The following is an 18,004-nucleotide window of genomic DNA, read 5'->3' as shown; positions in this document are numbered from 1 at the left end:
CTCTGACAGTATACTATATGCTTTGTCCCTAAGAGCATTCTGTCCAAATCCTGTCAGTCTCTCAAGACCCTCACGAGTTTCACCTCTGGCATCAAGTTCTTCCTAACCACCCACTCTGTCCCCCTAGATATCTTTCCCTAGCTTTTGTTTTGTGCACTTTTTAATTCCCACTCACCTAATGCTTGGCATTGTTTAACTTTTTGGGTGTTTTATCTTCACTCCTCAGCTACATAAGGAGCCAGTCAAGGATGACGCTAATTCTTTTTGTTCCCTATGTCAGCATGCAGAATACATGTGTATAGAAAATGCAGTAAATAACTGGAAAATTAAAAGCATCCGGTTCGATGATGCTTATCTGAATCTTTTCTGTACATGAATTAAAAAAACATAGTATGCTTGAGGGAAAAGGTTAGTTGCATATAGTTGCACATATTTTAAACTTTGCTGTGTACTTCTTTTTTTGTGTACATCCAAAGAGGTTAGAAGAGTAGAAGGAGGGTATGTATGACAGTGTGGGTGTATTTGTTTTAATATGCTTCATAACCTTTTGTTGCCTAAACCTCAATTTAGAAAACTTAATTTTAAAAACTTAATCTAAAGATATAAACATGTTTATTTTTAACTTGGTACCATTTAAGGCATAGTAAAATAAAGATATAAAACTTTTTAGATTAAACCACATGCATTTGTTATACTCACCACCAATAATGGAAATGGCTAATAAAGGTTTTTTAAAAATTGATGTATTTTGTCATTACAGTAGTCACTGTAAACAATGCAGTTTTCATACCTGCAGGAGATTTGTCTTTTGTTGGCTTCCTTCCTTGCTCCCACCCACACTTTCTCTCTCACACACAAACCATTCAGTTTTCACTTCTTTACAGCATACTTTTGCTTTGAATTCTTCTTGATGGAATCTTGTTTTTTGTCGGCTTATTTCCTAGATGGGAAGTGATGGAATTTTACGCCTCAGTACTTCAGCTCTAAATAATGAATTCTTTGCATATGCAGCACAAGGATGGAAACAGCGACTGGCAGAAGGTAAATTTCTGTCTTCCAATGTTAGTTGACATATTTGAGTACACATGCTGTACTAGGCTGTGCACTTTGCTCTGATTTCCAAGTCTTTTGTTCTCCCTGAAGTGTACTTTAGTTTAGTAAAAACTCACATCCTATTCCAAATGACTTCACTAATTCTTTTGTTGCGTTGACATTTTTGATGTCCGGTATTTTTGAAGAAAGCATGACATTATCTGGGACATAATAAGAATTTTTAATATAGCAAGATTTTCTTTGGAATGGTAATTTTAATTACACTGTTTGATGCATTATGTAATCTCTTAATGTCCTGGAACCTAAAGAATATTCTTTTAATACTTTCTTCCCCTGAAGCCACCACTTCTCCCTATTCTTCCTTTAGTCATCAAGCTTCTTGAAAGACGAAAAAATACCCAATGCTACCACATTTTTACTCCCTAACTCACTCAAATTGTCATAGTTGGGTGTGGCCCCACTATATACAATTAAATAATTCCTGCTAAAGAATACTAATGGCTTTCTAATGGCAAAGTCCAGTTTTTTCTTCCCAGTCCTTACATTTCATGTTCCTTCTTTAATATCTCATTTGGTTTTTACCCTGTCCAATTTGAAACCACCTACGTTAGACATTCATAATATATTTTAAATTGTTTCCTAGGGCTACATTTCTGACAGCCTTTTTTCAGCTTCTTTCAGGAGCTCCTGTTCGTCCATCTGATGGGAAATATTGATGTCTCCACACCATTCTCTTCCCTGATATTTTCTTTTGTAACTAAACATGTTCTCTAAGCAGCCTCATTCACCACTTTGGTTTCACCTCTGGCCATAGGCTAAGACTTCCAAATGGGGGTCTAACTCCTCTTTCCTAATCCTTAGTGTTCTATTCCAAGTGCCTGCTCAGTCTCCCTTGCTGATATCAGACATCTTAAAACCAAAATGCCAAAATTAAACTCACTATCTTCCCTTTAATATCTGTGATTCCTTCTGCTTTTCTCTTTCTATTAATGTCACCACTGTCACATGGTTCCTCAGTTTGAAACCTTGATGATATCTTTGATCATCTTCCAACTCCCCAGGTCCACCTGGTCATGAACTATTGATTGTGCCGTGAATCTGAATCCTCTTTAGCCTTCCCACAGCTACTGTTGCAACTGTGATCTCCATCTCTCATCTATGCTGTTCAGTAGCCACCTCGCTGGAGTCCTATAATTTCTTCACCTTGTTTCTAAGCTGCTTATTTGGCCGTATTCCTCCCTCACTGAATGTCACCAGGAGCTCCCTCTGTTTCTTATGGGAAAAATTCAGAACTCTTTTTTAACACATGTGTTGGTTGATTGGCTTCAGCCTATCCTTTCCCATTTCATTTCATCCAACGTTCTACTCACAATTGGCCACTCAAAAGAACATAAATATACGTATTCATACCTCTGTGCCTTGTAAGTTAATGACCATAAAAGCCTGATCATGCTTCAAAAGCTAACTCAAAAATCAGTTCCTGTATGTTATTTTCCGTAATCAATTTAGACAGAATGAAGTGCTTTCCCTTCTATACTTTCATTACATTTATTCTTATGGCCTCTACATGGCCTCTGGCATTATATTATAGTCACCTGTATGCCATTTCTCTCAGTAGGCTGATTTCATTAAGGACCGTGAATGTACACATTGTCATTTGCAGCCTCTAGCATGCAATACATTTGCTAAATGTTGTAGAGTTCATCTATGACTCAATGACTGTTTGAGTGATGTTCATAAAAAGAGAAGCTATAAAAATATTATTAGTACTCAACCTTTTACTTTTCAACATCCATAAAAGTTTGCTCAAATTAATTACCTGTTTTCTTTATTTATTGCAAAAGGTATGACCGCTTTTGCCCAATATATAAACGTTTTCTTTCTAGGAGAGTTTACTCCAGAAATGCAATTGCGGATAAGGCAAGAAATTGAGAAGGAAAAGAAAACAGAACCTTGGAAAGAAAAATTCTTTGAAAGGTTTTATGGAGAAAAGTAAGTACTAGAGCATTTTCTTCTCATTTCTCTTAGAAGGAAATGAAAATGTAATTCTCTGCTTCACATAGCACACTCATATGCTGTAAAACTTAATAAACCTGTGATAAAAGGCAATAGTCCCTCAGTGTAAGAAATTGCCGGTAAAATTATAGTGGCATATCAGCACTTAAATTTTAAAAAATGCATTTTCAAGGGTTTATAACTTGTCCATGAAAATTCATTTTGGACTGAAAATAGCACATGAAATCGTATAGAAGTCAATTTTGGCTTCTTAACTGGATTTTAGTAAAAATCTCCTGTTTTTAATCCAAGTATTTTCATTAGTGAATACTTTAGGGATCAGTAGTTTTAGATGCATATTTCATTCTCACATTTTCCAAAAATGTTGACTCTGCATATGTATTTATTTATCCTTGTTTTGAGGAGAGGCTGAGATATTATCCTTCACTGTAACTATCTTCCTCCTTGGGCGTAACCTGTTTTAACTTACTTTTTGTTTGTGTGTTTCTTTTTAAAATAATACCAGCCGCACATAACAGTTGTAGTGACTGAGCTAAACTGAAAGTAGTTTCTCCTTTGCCTCATGGTTAACAGAGACTTATTCTACCCGGGCAGAATTAGAGTCTCATAGACCAGCAGATTCCTGAGGAAGGAGTAGGGATCGAGGAACATGGACAGTAACTTTAGATCCTTCTTCTTAGTAGAGGAATTTGTGCTTTAACTTCCAGAGTACAGTTACTGCTTGTGAGTTGTTGTTTTGTGTCAAAGACACTGAGGTGGTTGCAGCTAATGAAACCTGTACCATTTGATCTAGTTTCACAAATTCCCCTCTGTCAGTGGGGAAAGCATGCGAGAAGGAGTCTCCTTGAGAACTCTTCATGAAGAGGAATTGCATGATTGATCAGTACCCTGCTACTGGCCCAACTAGCAGTACTCTCCAGTAGGAAGTCTTGCTGTTAATTGCTGTCCTAGGACTCCTGGATACATATATATATTTAAACAAAACTAGAAGGAGATAATTAACATCTTTTCTCAAATACTGAAAATGTGACAGGCTAGTTATATGCCTTTATATGTAGTCACCAGCAGTATTGTTCAAGCCTGGCTGCATCAAAATCCCCATTGGAGCTTTTAAAAAGAGAGAGAGATTTCTGGGATCTACCACAGACATATTGATTGAGAACCTCCCGGAGTTGAGCCCAGGAATCTGTATTTTTAGACACTCTGCAGGTCGTGCCAATATCCAGCAGGATGCCGAAGCCTGGAGGATGACGCCGAAGACCACTCAGGAGGCCTCCCTCACCTTTTGTCTGACAAAGGGAACGTTGGGAGCACTCTTCAGTAATGGCAGAGGCGTCACCGAGTCAGTTACCTCGAAGGCACTTGTCCTTAAATTTTGTTGACTGTTGAACTCGTTCTTTTATTAATTCAACAATCTTTATCCAACATCTCTTCTGTGCCAGACACTATCCTATATGGCAGAGGTTCAGTCATCTGTAGGGCTTCCTAAGTCTTCCCCCTTACAGAGCCTAGCCTTACATTACAGAGAGTTTTCCTTCATTCAACAGATAGTTGTTGAGCCTTCGCTGGCTCTGAGGTTTCTAGGAGCTTTGCAGATATTCACTTAATCTTCTCAACAATCCTATAAGGTGGATATCATTATTATTTTTATATTAAGAAAATTTAGGAACCTGTAAGACAAGGAAACTAAGTAACTTTCCCATAATTACATAGTGTGGTTAAATAATTTACTCAGGGTCTTAATCCTGCAAATCCTTCTCAGAAAAATTTGCACACACACAATTTTTTACATGAAATTTGGGGGCTTCACAGATTCCCGTGGATATCAGGCTAACTACCCCTGCCCTGGAGGGTGACAGCTATAATACTGTGAGGAAACATGACTCCCTGTCACCATCGCTGAGCTCCAAGTACAAACCCTTGACCCTTCGGTTGCTGTAGTTTATCCATAGAGTTTCTGTCCCCTTACATCACAGGACTTCTCGCTTGTTCTTTTCTGTCTTTGATTATGCACTGGATGACAGATGTATTTTGGACATTTCATTGACTGTCCTTCTAATTTTGTTACTTTTTTTTTTTTTTTTAAGATTGGTACCTGAGCTAACAAGTGTTGCCAATCTTCTTTCTTTCTTTCTTTCTTTAATTTTTTATTTTTTCTTCTTCTTCCCCTAAAAGGCCCCCAGTATATAGTTGTATATTCTAGTTGTGAGTGCCTCTGGTTGTGCTATGTGGGACGCCACCTCAGCGTGGCCTCATGAGCGGTGCCACATCCACGCCCGTGTTCTGAGGTGGCCAAACCGCGGGCCTCCAATGCAGAGCATGGGAACTTAACCACTCAGCCATGGGGTCGGCCCCTGTTATTTCTATGTTACCGGCATTCCCCCAATATGTGAGGGAGTTTTTCTAGCATCAGTTTTCAGTGGAGTGACACCAGGTGCCTTTTCATTGCTCTAAGTTTTCCCAAGAATGTTGCCATACAAACTCATCTCAAGTTAAGGTCTGTCTGATTTAGTTTTGTGCCTTTTGTTTGAGACCTTTATTATAGCTCTTACTGGCTTACTCTGCTTATAATATGGTACTGTTCTATATTCATTTTAGTTACTTAGAGAGCACCTGTATATATGCTAACTCAGAATTATAGGAGTTGGTCTGTTGATTTATGGTCTGGGCTTCTGGAGGTCAGAGTTTTCCTTTGTGTGGTATGTGGTGTGCTCTGAGCATCTTCTTTCTATGCATTATGCCGTCTTTAAAACTATTCTCATGGAAACAATAAAATATTGACATAGGCATATTTTATACAGCACTGTTTTCCATATGATATATACGTCCTTGTTAATCACCTGCAGAAATTTGGTTGCCAGTGGATGGATTCTGTATGTTCTATACCTTACCTTGTATCTGTGGTACCTCTGCTTAACCTAGCCCGAAGGGACCTTATTTCTAGCTGATTATTCTGCTTTAAATTTATCTGGAATGTACTTATTCTGCTCCTCTCAGTATAGTATAGTTATAAATTGTAGCTTTGTTCAAGCCCATTTTAGGGAAAGCTGAAAGAAAAGAGATTAATTATGAAGGCAGTATCTTCTTTTTAGAGCCTTCTGAATTTTAGTAAATAAGACAATGGTCCAATACGCAAAAAGTGTATTCAAGTTTATTTCCCTTTCATATTGAGGATTTGATTTAAGTAAAAGGTTAAAGTGGATTTCACTGAGGTATTTTCTTGTACTGATACTGTTTTAGCTGTGTGTCATCACTCAAATGCATTTCCTTCTCTGGAAATGTTCTCTCTCCTGCTTTCTTTGTCAATGCCTGACTCTAATTTAACTTCATGTAGAACACCATATTTCTCTGCTCTCTGATGCTGATTTTGTAACTTAGTATGGCAAGAAATAGTGATTTAAAATATATTGGATTGTAATTCTGATTAACTTTATGACTTGAGCATTCAGCTGGATTGTTTCTTGATATTCTTTGCTATCTTTTATGGAATATCTTTACGGTGAGAAATCTCCATGAAAGACTTTGAAAGTCTTGCCTCACGCAAAGGTAATCTGGTAGGATCAGTTTTGATGATCCCAAACGTGTTTTGATATTCTTTAGTGAAATTTCCATATTGTCGTAGGTTAGACACTTAAATAATAAAACAAGGTGATTGAGTAACACTTCTTATGTTGGTTTAAGAGAACTTAATCTTTGGAAGTCATTTTAATTTCAAGATTTTACAACACACCCATCTTCCATTGATTTAACTATTTGGTTATATTGCGTTCTCTGAAGACTACACTATTTTCTATTATAAGGACATCTTTCTGCTTTGTGACTTTAAACAATTTTAGATGTTATACATTCTTTTACATTTCTCCTCATATTTTCTAATCTTTTATAGTATGTAATTTTCTTATCCTTTTACTAACTACCTTCGTAAGGTTCATATCTCCTTGCTTATAGAATAAAAACGTATACCTTTCTCAGCTACAAGTTGAGTTTAATTTAGTTGTGATTATAAAAGCAGTAGAAAAACTAAGCCTTCATAAACTATATAAATTAAGCATGTTACATAGTGACTATAAAATTAATTTGATGTATTTACTTTTATTGAATATTATACTTGTGAGAGATCCAAGTTATACCTTTCATGTTTTATCCTGCAACAATAATTTAATATTCCTAATTTCTGTTCAGGTTGGGCATGTCAAGAGAGGAATCTATGAAGCTCACTTCTGGACCAAACAATGATGGAGCTGAAATTGGTTCCTCATGTGGGACCTCTGGCCTTCCAGGTCTTTCTGCACAGACTCCTTTGGAAGAACAACAGCCAAAAAGCATGAAAAGTCCAACTTCTCCAGAGCCTGATTTCTGTGCTACACTTTGTCCTATGGTAAATGTAGGTAAAGATGTAATGGCAGAATCAGAATCAGAAGACGTCTTGTTCCCTGAAGAATCTGTGATTCAGGAGGAAATTGCAGAAGAGGTAGAGACTAGTATCTGTGAATGCCACGATGAAAATCATAAGACAATACCTGAATTTTCTGAGGAGTCTGAAAGTCCAGCCAACTCTCATGAAGAGCCCCAAATAGCACCTCCTGAGGATAACTTGGAATCCTGTGTTATGATGAATGATGTTTTAGAACCATTGCCTCATATCGACGTTAAGGTGGAAGAGAAATTAGAATCTCCCCAGGAAGAAATGTCAGTTGTTATAGATCAACTAGAAGTCTGTGACTCTCTTGTTCCTTCCACTTCATCTGTGACTCAGGTCAGTGACACAGAACATAAGGAGCCAGAAACTTCAATAGAGATTAATACTCCAAAAATAAAAACAGGGTCATCTTCTTTAGAAGGCCAATTTCCAAATGAAGGAATTGCTGTGGATATGGAGTTACAGAGTGATCCTGATGAACAGCTTTCTGAAAATGCTTGTGTCTCTGAAACTTCCTTCTCTTCTGAGAGCCCAGAGGGAGGCTGTACCAGTCTGCCGTCCCCAGGAGGGGAAACCCAGTCTACTTCAGAAGAATCGTGTGCTCCAGCCTCCCTTGAAACAACGTTTTGTTCTGAGCTGTCTAGCACTGAAAATGCAGACAAATATAATCAGAGGAATCCCACTGATGAAAACCTTCATGCATCTTTGATGGCAGAAATTTCTCCAATATCCACTTCACCTGAAATATCAGAAGCATCTCTAATGTCCAATTTACCTTTAACATCAGAAGCATCCCCAGTATCAAATTTACCTTTAACATCAGAAACATCACCCATGTCTGATTTACCTTTGGCATCAGAAACTTCTTCAGTGTCTTCCATGCTTCTCACATCTGAGACCACTTTTATAGCCAGTTTGCCACTTCCTTCAGAAACATCTCCAATTTCTAATTCTTCCATGAATGACAGAATGGCACATCAACAAAGAAAGTCACCTTCCATATCTGAAGAACCACTGTCACCACAGAAAGATGAAGCTTCTGCCCCTGCCAAACCCCTGGGTGTGAGCCATGTCTCTCAGCAGAAGACTCTGTCTAGTACTCCTGAACCCATCAAAATGGGTTCTTCTTCCATTGCTCCTGAAGCATTTCCATCTGAAGAACTGCACAATAAGACCCTGAGTCAGCAGCCTTGTAAATCACATGCTGAAACTGAGAAGCCCTATCCTGCTTCAATTCCAGAACTTCCTTCTACAGAAATGATAAAAGGTAAAAGTCATAATGTCCTGCAAAGAACAGAAAGGAAAGGGGTGTCTTCACCCTTAGAACTCTCTGTCTTTTCGGAAGAAACAGAGAGTAAGGGAAATGAACTTACATCCGCTAAATTACAGGACAAGCAATATGTCTCATCAGTGGATAAGGCTTCGTATTCAGAAGGCTCCAGAAACAAAATGCATAAGCAAGGGAGCTCACAGAATCGGTTGGAGACCTCACATACTTCCAAGTTGTCGGAGCCCTCCAAGTCACCCGATGGGATACGAACTGAAAGTAGAGAATCCGAGATATCAAAGAGGAAAACTGCAGAGCAGCACAGCTTTGGGATCTGTAAGGAAAAGAGGGCTAGGATAGAAGATGATCAGTCAACCCGGAACATATCATCTAGCAGCCCACCAGAGAAAGAACAGCCTCCAAGAGAGGAACCCAGGGTTCCACCTCTCAAGGTACGGTATTTAAAAAAACAAAACAAAACAAATGGCAATTCCATAGCTAGGCTTTTCCTATTTAGATACTTAAATTTTGCAAAAATAAATGAGATTTTCTTCCTTCCAGGTTTTATGTAACAGTTTATAATCTAATACTCCCAGCACCAGTCTGATATTAAATGATGATTTTTGAGACTGAGCATTGAGTTCATATGATGTTGCATGTGTATATTTAGGCCTCAGCATTTAAGGGAAAAGAAATGAAGAGTGAGAACAGGCCCCTGAGATACAGGATCTTCGGGGGATTCCAAGGTGTAGGACAGAAACCCACGTAAACGTGGGGAAACTTGAAAGATAATTTAGTGTCTTATAAAAGTTTGCTAGGACTAGAGAAAAAAATAGAAGTCAGAGGCATGCACTAAAGAGATGAAGGTGCATGTTTTTCCTTCATTCATTTTCTAACAAACACTAAACACCACCATTGCCTAGCAGAGAATACCTGGCTTATGGAAAAGCGTCATTAAATATTTTTTGAATAAATCAGTGGAGTTATTTTGCAAACCCTGAGGGAAAATGCTGTAGATATGTAGGAATACAAATCCTATTTTTTTTTATCTCCAAGATAGTAAATAAGTATTTAACTTCACAAAATAATAAAGCCTATAGACAAACATTCCTATTTATATACTTTCTTTTGATCCCAGGTAGATTTTAACTCTCAGAAAACAAAACTTTTATTTAATTGGCTCTGCCTAAGTACACTGAAAATTAAGGTTAATTCAAAAGAACCTCTCTGTTAAATAAAAAGAAAAATTCTGCCCACTATAATTAATTTATATTTACTTGGTGTTTTTATCTCAATCCATTTATATTGTCCTACAATTAAATGGATTACCCCATCGTAGGATTGGTCTAGAATTATAACATACTCAAGCCTTATTTTTCTTCATCTCTTTCTCTATTTCGCTCTGCTCTCGCATCTACTTTTTGTGTGTCCTCATGATTTCCATAAGGTTGACTTTGAGAGTGTGGTTGTAGTTATTGTATTTAATAAAGCAGTCCCTACTAAATATGATTCTAGAGATGGAAAAGATGAAGAGTAAGCTCCAATCAAAACCCTGTTATGAATTTTAATTTCTGAAGCAAAGGAAAGAAAAATGTAAGCATGCTTTTCATAGGAAATATTTTTAAACATACCAGTCTAGTTTTCTTTTGCCAAAAGCATATTTTCAAAGTAATATACACTTTATGTAAAGATAGATAGATATACACTATAAGTATATTTGATGTTTGTTTGGCCTTGAGCTCTTGCTTAAATATCTCGAGGCTTAATTTTTTAAATGTTTTTAATTTTTTAAAACAAAGGAAATATTTAAAAGGAAAAATTGAATCCACTTGCTAAATTCATCTTTTCTTTGGAGCCTTTGGGTTAGGAGAGAGACATCACAAGTTGGCAAATGAGAAATGAGATAGCTCAGGAAGACAGTTCCATCTACCAAAGTGCCAAAGCATGATTCCAAATTGATAGGATCTTATAGTATGTGTCAAATGTTTATAATGTAAATATACATATGTTAAGAAGAGAGAGAGACATGTTTTCTAGGAAAAGCTTTTTCTAGAGGGGAGCAAAAGGAAGCATAGTACCTGTCAGCAGCACTGAATGGGGAGCCTGAAGACACTCTCTATCACCCACTAGTTATGTGACCTAGAATGGTCTACCTTATCTCCCTGGCTTATTTTGTTCAAATGTAGATCTAGGGGCTTTAACTAGATCCCTTTCATCTTGATAAATCTATGAGTCCAAGAATTCTTAGTGACTAGAGCATCACAGGCATTGCTATAGGATGTTGTTCTTTAGGTCTGGGCCTCATGGAATTTGGTGATATCTTCCAGTCTCTTAATTAGCATGGGTAGATGAACAGCGTGGTTTGGGACATTTATGAAATTCAGCAAATTGTGGATTACCAACATCAAAAGAAACTCCCAACCCATACTTTCTTTGAGAGGCAGAAAACCAGAGTTGCCCGTGCTTTCATGAAAACATAGTGATAAAATCCCTTTGGAAAGCAGAGTACTCTCACACACATGGTCTTATTCCATCTTTATAACAGTTCTGTAAAGGAAATAGGCCAGAAATAACTAGTCTCATTTTACAACTGAGTTTACAAACTCTTATTGTGTGTTGATATGTATAAGACAGTGTGCTAGGTGATATGGGAGTACACAAAACCATAGAGTCTCTGGCCGAGGGACCTTATTAGAGAAACTGAAGTACCCAGTGATTTGCGTAGAAGCACGAACTTCCTTTGAGGAAAGCCAGGATGAGAATTCTGGTCTCCTGACCTCTTGGCTACAGCTTTTTTCTTTGTGTCAAATTAAGACAGATAAACTCAAATAGAGTTAAGGTCCCAGTTTTTCGTGCCAGCAAGGAAGATAATTTAAAAGCTATCTCAACATCTTTTTAGCTAACCTCATTTTAAGCAGCATGAATTTTGTTTCCATTTATATGAGGCATTAAGATGTTTCATTTCCATGCCAAATGAAGTCATGGGTTGATGTTTTTATAGATAAAAAACAGATTAAAAATTTTAATTTTCACATTCATGCATTTATTGTTGCTTTATACCCTAAAGGCCCCTTCAGGGACTTAGGTGTCGTTTGCACGATACTATGAGAGAAGGCAGGTACTCTCCTCCCTTGCATTATCACCTTCTGCATGCCTCCTCTGTGATCATGTACCAGGCACTTTATCTCTCCATTCTCCCCTTCCTGTAGATCCAGCTTTCCAAAATCGGGCCACCTTTTATCATCAAGAGCCAACCAGTCTCCAAACCAGAGTCTCGAGCATCTCCCAGCACATCCGTCAGTGGTGGGAGGAACACAGGAGCCAGAACCCTCGCAGATATCAAGGCCCGAGCCCAGCAAGCAAGGGCCCAACGAGAGGCAGCGGCTGCAGCTGCTGTTGCCGCTGCTGCGAGCATCGTCTCCGGAGCCATGGGGAGCCCAGCAGAGGGTGGAAAGGCGAGAACCTTGGCACATATCAAAGAACAGACAAAGGCGAAGCTCTTCGCAAAGCATCAAGCCCGCGCCCACCTCTTCCAGAACACTAAAGAGGCCCGGTTGCCTCCACTCTGCTCAAAGGAAGGGCCTCCAAGCTTAGAAGTCTCTTCTACTGAAACGAAAATTGAAGGTTCAACTGGTGTCATTATTGTCAATCCAAACTGTAGATCTCCTAGCAACAAGTCTGCGCACCTCCGGGAGACCACCACTGTATTACAGCAGTCTCTTAACCCGACGAAACTTCCAGAAACTGCCACTGACTTATCTGTGCATAGTTCTGATGAAAATATACCTGTGTCACATTTATCTGAGAAAATTGTTTCATCTACCTCTTCTGAAAATAGCAGTGTGCCCATGCTCTTTAATAAAAATTCTGTCCCTGTGTCTGTTTGCAGCACTGCTATATCGGGAGCAATTAAAGAACATCCCTTTGTGAGTTCTGTTGATAAATCCTCTGTTCTAATGTCTGTTGACAGTGCAAACACTACAATTTCTGCTTGTAATATAAGCATGTTAAAAACCATCCAGGGAACTGACACTCCATGCATAGCCATTATACCAAAATGTATTGAAAGCACTCCTCTTCCCGCCACTTCAGAGGACTCCAGCTTATCAAGTTCCATGGATGACAAGCAGTTGCTAATATCAAGCAGCAGTGCTAGTAACTTAGTCTCCAGTCAGTACACCTCTGTGCCAACTCCCTCCATTGGAAATAACTTGCCAAACCATCTCTCCACTAGCTCTGTCTTGATTCCCCCAACGGGAATTAACAACAGATTTCCTTCTGAGAAGATAGCCATGCCTGGGAGTGAAGAACAGGCCACCATATCCATGGGTACCACTGTGAGAGCAGCCCTCAGCTGCAGGGACTCAGTAGCAGTCACAGACACTCTGGTTGCACGCCCACCTGTCGCAATGTTTACTGGAAGCATGCTTACAATAAACTCTTACGATAATCCTCCCAAGTTAAGTGCTGAAAGCTTGGACAAAAGTTCAGGGCCTCGAAACAGGGCAGATAATTCTGGGAAACCTCAGCAACCTCCAGGGGGCTTTGCACCAGCAGCCATAAACAGATCAATTCCCTGTAAAGTCATCGTTGACCACAGCACCACGCTGACCTCCACTTTGTCTCTGACTGTCTCCATTGAAAGTGCAGAAGCCAACTTGGACCTCCAGAGCAGATCTGTGAGGACAGAAGCATCCGTACAGCCCATAGCATGTCCTCAGGTGTCTGTGATTAGCAGACCTGAGCCAGTTGCAAATGAAGGCGTAGATCACGGTTCTAGTTTCATTGCTGGTTCTGCAGCAAAACAAGACTGTAAAACGATTCAAGTTGCCTGCACAAGTCTCCGAGAAGTACCCCTTGTTGTTCCAGATAAGTTAAATGAGGTGACTGCTCCTAGTAATAGCTTTGCTGAGCAGGCACGTGGCCCAACCACTTTCAAAAGTGAAGCAGACACAACCTGTAGCAATCAGTATAATCCAAGCAATAGGATTTGCTGGAATGATGATGGGATGAGGAGCTCAGGACAGCCTCTGGTTAGTCACTCTGGTTCAAGTAAACAGAAAGACTATCTAGAACAGGGCTGTCCAAAGGCTGTCAAAACTGAACACGCCAGCTACTCGCACATGTCAGAACTTCACCCCAGGAATCTCATAACAAATGTCTCTCTCCCTGTGAAGTCTGAACCTCATGAAGTGGACAAGGGCTTTAGAATGGACACTGAAGACTTCCCTGGCCCTGAGCTGCCTCCTCCGGCTTCAGAGGCAGCCCCTAGTGTGCAACAGGCACAGAACTTGAAGGCTCCTACCTCTGGTCCCATGGAAGAGGCGATTTCCTTGTCTACAGACACCCTGAAAAGAGTTCCCAGTGCAGGGAGTTCAAGCTGTCGTCTGTCGTCTGTGGAGGCTAACAATCCCCTGGTGACACAGTTACTACAGGGTAACCTGCCTTTGGAAAAAGTGTTGCCGCAGCCCAGATTGGGAGCCAAGCTTGAAATCAACAGGCTTCCTCTGCCTCTTCAAACTACCTCAGTGGGTAAAACAGCACCAGAGAGGAGCATTGTTGAAATGCCGTCCAGCTCTCCAAATCCCGATGGGAAGGGCTACTTGGCAGGGACTCTTGCACCACTCCAAATGAGAAAGCGAGAGAACCACCCCAAGAAGAGAGTAGCCAGGACTGTGGGGGAACACACTCAAGTTAAATGCGAGCCAGGGAAGTTGTTGGGGGACCAAGATGTGAAAGGGGTGCCTTGTGTCATCAACTCGGGCATGAATCAGCTAGGACACAGCCAGCCATTTAAGCAAGAGTGGCTGACCAAGCACTCCATGCAGAACAGGATTGTTCACAGCCCTGAGGTCAAACAGCAAAAGCGGCTGCTCCCCTCCTGTAGCTTCCAGCAGAACCTATTTCATGTTGACAAGAATGGCGGCTTCCACCCTGACGCTGGTACCTCACACAGACAGCAGTTTTACCAAATGCCTATGGCTGCCAGGGGCCCCATTCCTCCTGCAGCTCTGATACAGGCCCCTGCCAAGCCCCCAGTGGGCTGTAATGCATTTGCCTTCAGTCGGCATCTTGAACAAAAGGGATTGGGAGAGGTTGGCCTTTCTTCAGCCCCTCACCAGCTAAGGTTAACCAACATGCTATCCCCCAACATGCCCATCAAAGAAGGGGATGACGCAGGAGGGGCTGCACACGCAATGCCAAACAAAGCACTGGTGCATCCCCCACCCCCTCCGCCCCCTCCCCCTCCCCCCCTGGCGTTGCCCCCGCCTCCCCCACCGCCACCTCCGCTACCTCCACCTCTTCCTAATGCAGAAGCCCCATCGGATCAAAAACAACCGCCAGTTACCATGGAAACCACTAAGAGACTTAGTTGGCCACAGTCCGCGGGCATATGTAGCAATATCAAATCGGAACCTCTTTCTTTTGAGGAAGGGTTAAGCAGCAGCTGTGAACTGGGCATGAAACAAGTTTCCTATGACCAGAATGAAATGAAAGAACAGTTAAAAGCGTTTGCGCTAAAAAATGCAGATTTCTCTTCCTATTTGCTTTCTGAGCCACAAAAGCCTTTTACCCAATTAGCTGCTCAGAAAATGCAGGTGCAGCAACAACAGCAGCTCTGTGGAAATTATCCAACAATACACTTTGGTAGCACGAGCTTCAAAAGGGCAGCCTCTGCCATTGAAAAGTCCATTGGGATCTTGGGAAGTGGCTCCGCCGCTGCCACGGGCCTGCCTGGTCAGAACGCTCAGATGCCCGCTCAGAACTTCGCCGACAGCAGCAACAAGGATGAATTGGAACTGAAATGCTCTTGCCGGCTGAAAGCCATGATTGTGTGCAAAGGCTGTGGGGCCTTCTGCCATGACGACTGCATAGGTCCTTCGAAACTCTGTGTAGCTTGCCTGGTTGTGCGATAAGAGCTGAATGAAAGATGCAGTATCCCTTTTCAACACGGAAAAGCCAAACGGCATCAGCAGCAACAAATTGAATAACTCAGTGCTTTATATCGTGCTAATTTATTTTACTTTGGAACAGAGCCTCTCTTCTCTATGGGATAATTACTTTCTTGCATTTCTCGGAAAGGGGAGATGGCATCCCACCCTAGTGGCTCAGCAGCATGCCTTTTACATAGTTAGCTACCATTCCCAGCTTTGGAATATCTCTGTCTGTGTGTACACAGGGCACTACTCCATTTGTTTTTTTAAGATCCAGGTGTAGATAGGAAAAGGACATTTTTAATTACTCAGTACCAACCAGAAATGCAGATGTAGGCAGAGAATGGGGAACGCGATTAAGGTGGTTATGCATCCTTCTGTAGATTGACCATTACAGCAGGGGTTTGCACAGCGGACTCTCTGGACCTACCTTCACCACAGTGGTTAAACCATTTGGAAAGGGGAATCTGATTTAAATGTGTGATTCCTTGTGTTTACGCATATCACAAAAGATCCATTAAAGGAGGTACGCTGTTAATGAACTCCACTGTCCTTATTCTCTTTTCTCCCTTTTTACTCTTTTCAGAGACTGGGGGACTCTCTGAATCTGCCTTGGACGCTGTGCACACTGTAGTGAAATGTTTCTTATACCTGAAATTGCAGTGCAGGCCTCATGCCCGCTAATCTGCCTTGAACCCTTTGACACCTGATACCGTAAGATCAGTTGGCCAACAGAGAGCTGTAGGCCCAGAGGAACTCAGAGCTTCACGTGTGGCTTTTAAGAACAAAGTATTTAAAAAAAATGCCTAAAATTCAAAGCAAACAAGTGAAATGCTGTGTATGCAAACTCACATAAATGGGTTGACAATGTAAATATGGTCCATTCTGTTCACTCTAATATAATTACTAGATCTTAAAATTTGGGGGAAAATAATTGTAGCCCTTTAGTGATGATACCAGTGCATTCTGGTTTCTGACTTTGCAGAAATTGGCCGCCTCTTTTTTCAAGTGTCATTAGTGATACAAGGGACTGCAGAAGGCTGAAGTGTTGACATTTTTCTGAACAAGTTTTTTCTCATGATTCACGATCTGTATAATTATAGTTGACTCTTAAATAGCCTTTATTTAAAATATTGTTCCAAGCATTGCATGTTTTGTTTTTTTTCCCCTCAGGTGAATTCAGTACATTCTTCATATTTGGGGGAGTGGAACTGCTTTCGAAAAAGGGATACTGCATCTTACAGACACTGTCAGTGTTTATCGAGTCAAGTCTGAGTGTTGAGTATTTGAGCGACATTCCATAGACTTTGGCCACCCTCAGGTCAGAGAACAGCTGTAGTTCAGGAGGCTCTGTTCCCTAAAGCAAGTTCAAAAGCACATGCACATTGTGGGAAGATGAAAGACAACAAAGACCACGCCCATTTAACTTCAGCTTACAGAGCACAAAATGTGGAGTGCCATTAACCCATTGGTTGACTGTGGCTGTAGAATGAAAAAAAAAAAACACGGGGGAAAAAATCATCTGTATCGGGGTTAAGAATGACAGATCTGTTCATATGGGATCATCCTAATCAATGTAAACTTTTGATATTTCCTTAAAGTACGTCTTAAAAATTTACTGGAATGAGCCGAAATTACATTCCTGGGGGAAAAAAAAAAAACCTTGTGATTTTTTATAGTGATTAACCATGGCGTATGTTTTTATTTTCTCCATATTTATTGTGATGTTGCCAAATTTTGTTAGGTGATAGAGACATCGTTTTTATTAACAAATTGCTGATAGTGAAAGATACTTTATCTTAAAAAGGAAGAAAGCAAAGAAGGGCCTGCCTCTGGCCACGATGCGGTGCTTCAGTCCTGTCACTTCTGTTTTTCATATTAAAATTAAGAAAAATAACGACTGAGAAAATTAGCAATGCACTTAACCAGCCCTTTCCAAGGAATGCACGTAAGTTCCAGCGGATCCTAAGTTCGCTCTGCACCAGGTTGTGTTTGGGTGGCATCCTCGTCAGTGGTGTCGCTATGGTCTTCTTGGTTCTGATATTGTCTTGGTTCAGAAGAGCATGCTTTACTCTCAGAGGGACACCCCTAAAATATAGACACTTGCATGCCAACTCCTTTTTCCAGTTTCAGTTGTCACTCTACCAGTGTCAGATACTGTCCACACCAGCAGATTTAAAACTACCGCATCAGTAACTGACACGGTGTTGAAAGAAACTCCAGTCTACAAAACCTTTGCACTCTGTATATGAGGTCCAATCGAGGCTGATGTGACACTGAGCTCATAATCAGTTCCATCCTCGTGGAACACTG

General features: G+C 40.5%; 1 protein-coding gene across 1 annotated transcript in view; it reads left to right on the top strand.

The window, feature by feature from the left end:
• The window catches only part of ASXL3 (ASXL transcriptional regulator 3), a 165,648-nt gene extending 148,271 nt beyond the window's left edge, over positions 1-17,377 (top strand). Inside the window, exons 9-12 of the mRNA XM_070513245.1 lie at positions 945-1,041; positions 2,940-3,045; positions 7,252-9,208; positions 11,966-17,377. Coding sequence (XP_070369346.1) covers positions 945-1,041; positions 2,940-3,045; positions 7,252-9,208; positions 11,966-15,673 — 5,868 coding nt within the window. The 3' untranslated portion in view covers positions 15,674-17,377. The remainder of the gene's footprint in view (positions 1-944; positions 1,042-2,939; positions 3,046-7,251; positions 9,209-11,965) is intronic.
• Positions 17,378-18,004: the final 627 nt, after the last annotated feature.

The sequence above is a fragment of the Equus asinus genome, chromosome 7 (assembly GCF_041296235.1).
Source record: "Equus asinus isolate D_3611 breed Donkey chromosome 7, EquAss-T2T_v2, whole genome shotgun sequence".
Taxonomy (NCBI): Eukaryota; Metazoa; Chordata; class Mammalia; order Perissodactyla; family Equidae; genus Equus; species Equus asinus.
Note: the sequence above shows the minus strand (reverse complement) of the source record. Positions and strands in the feature narration are given on the sequence as shown.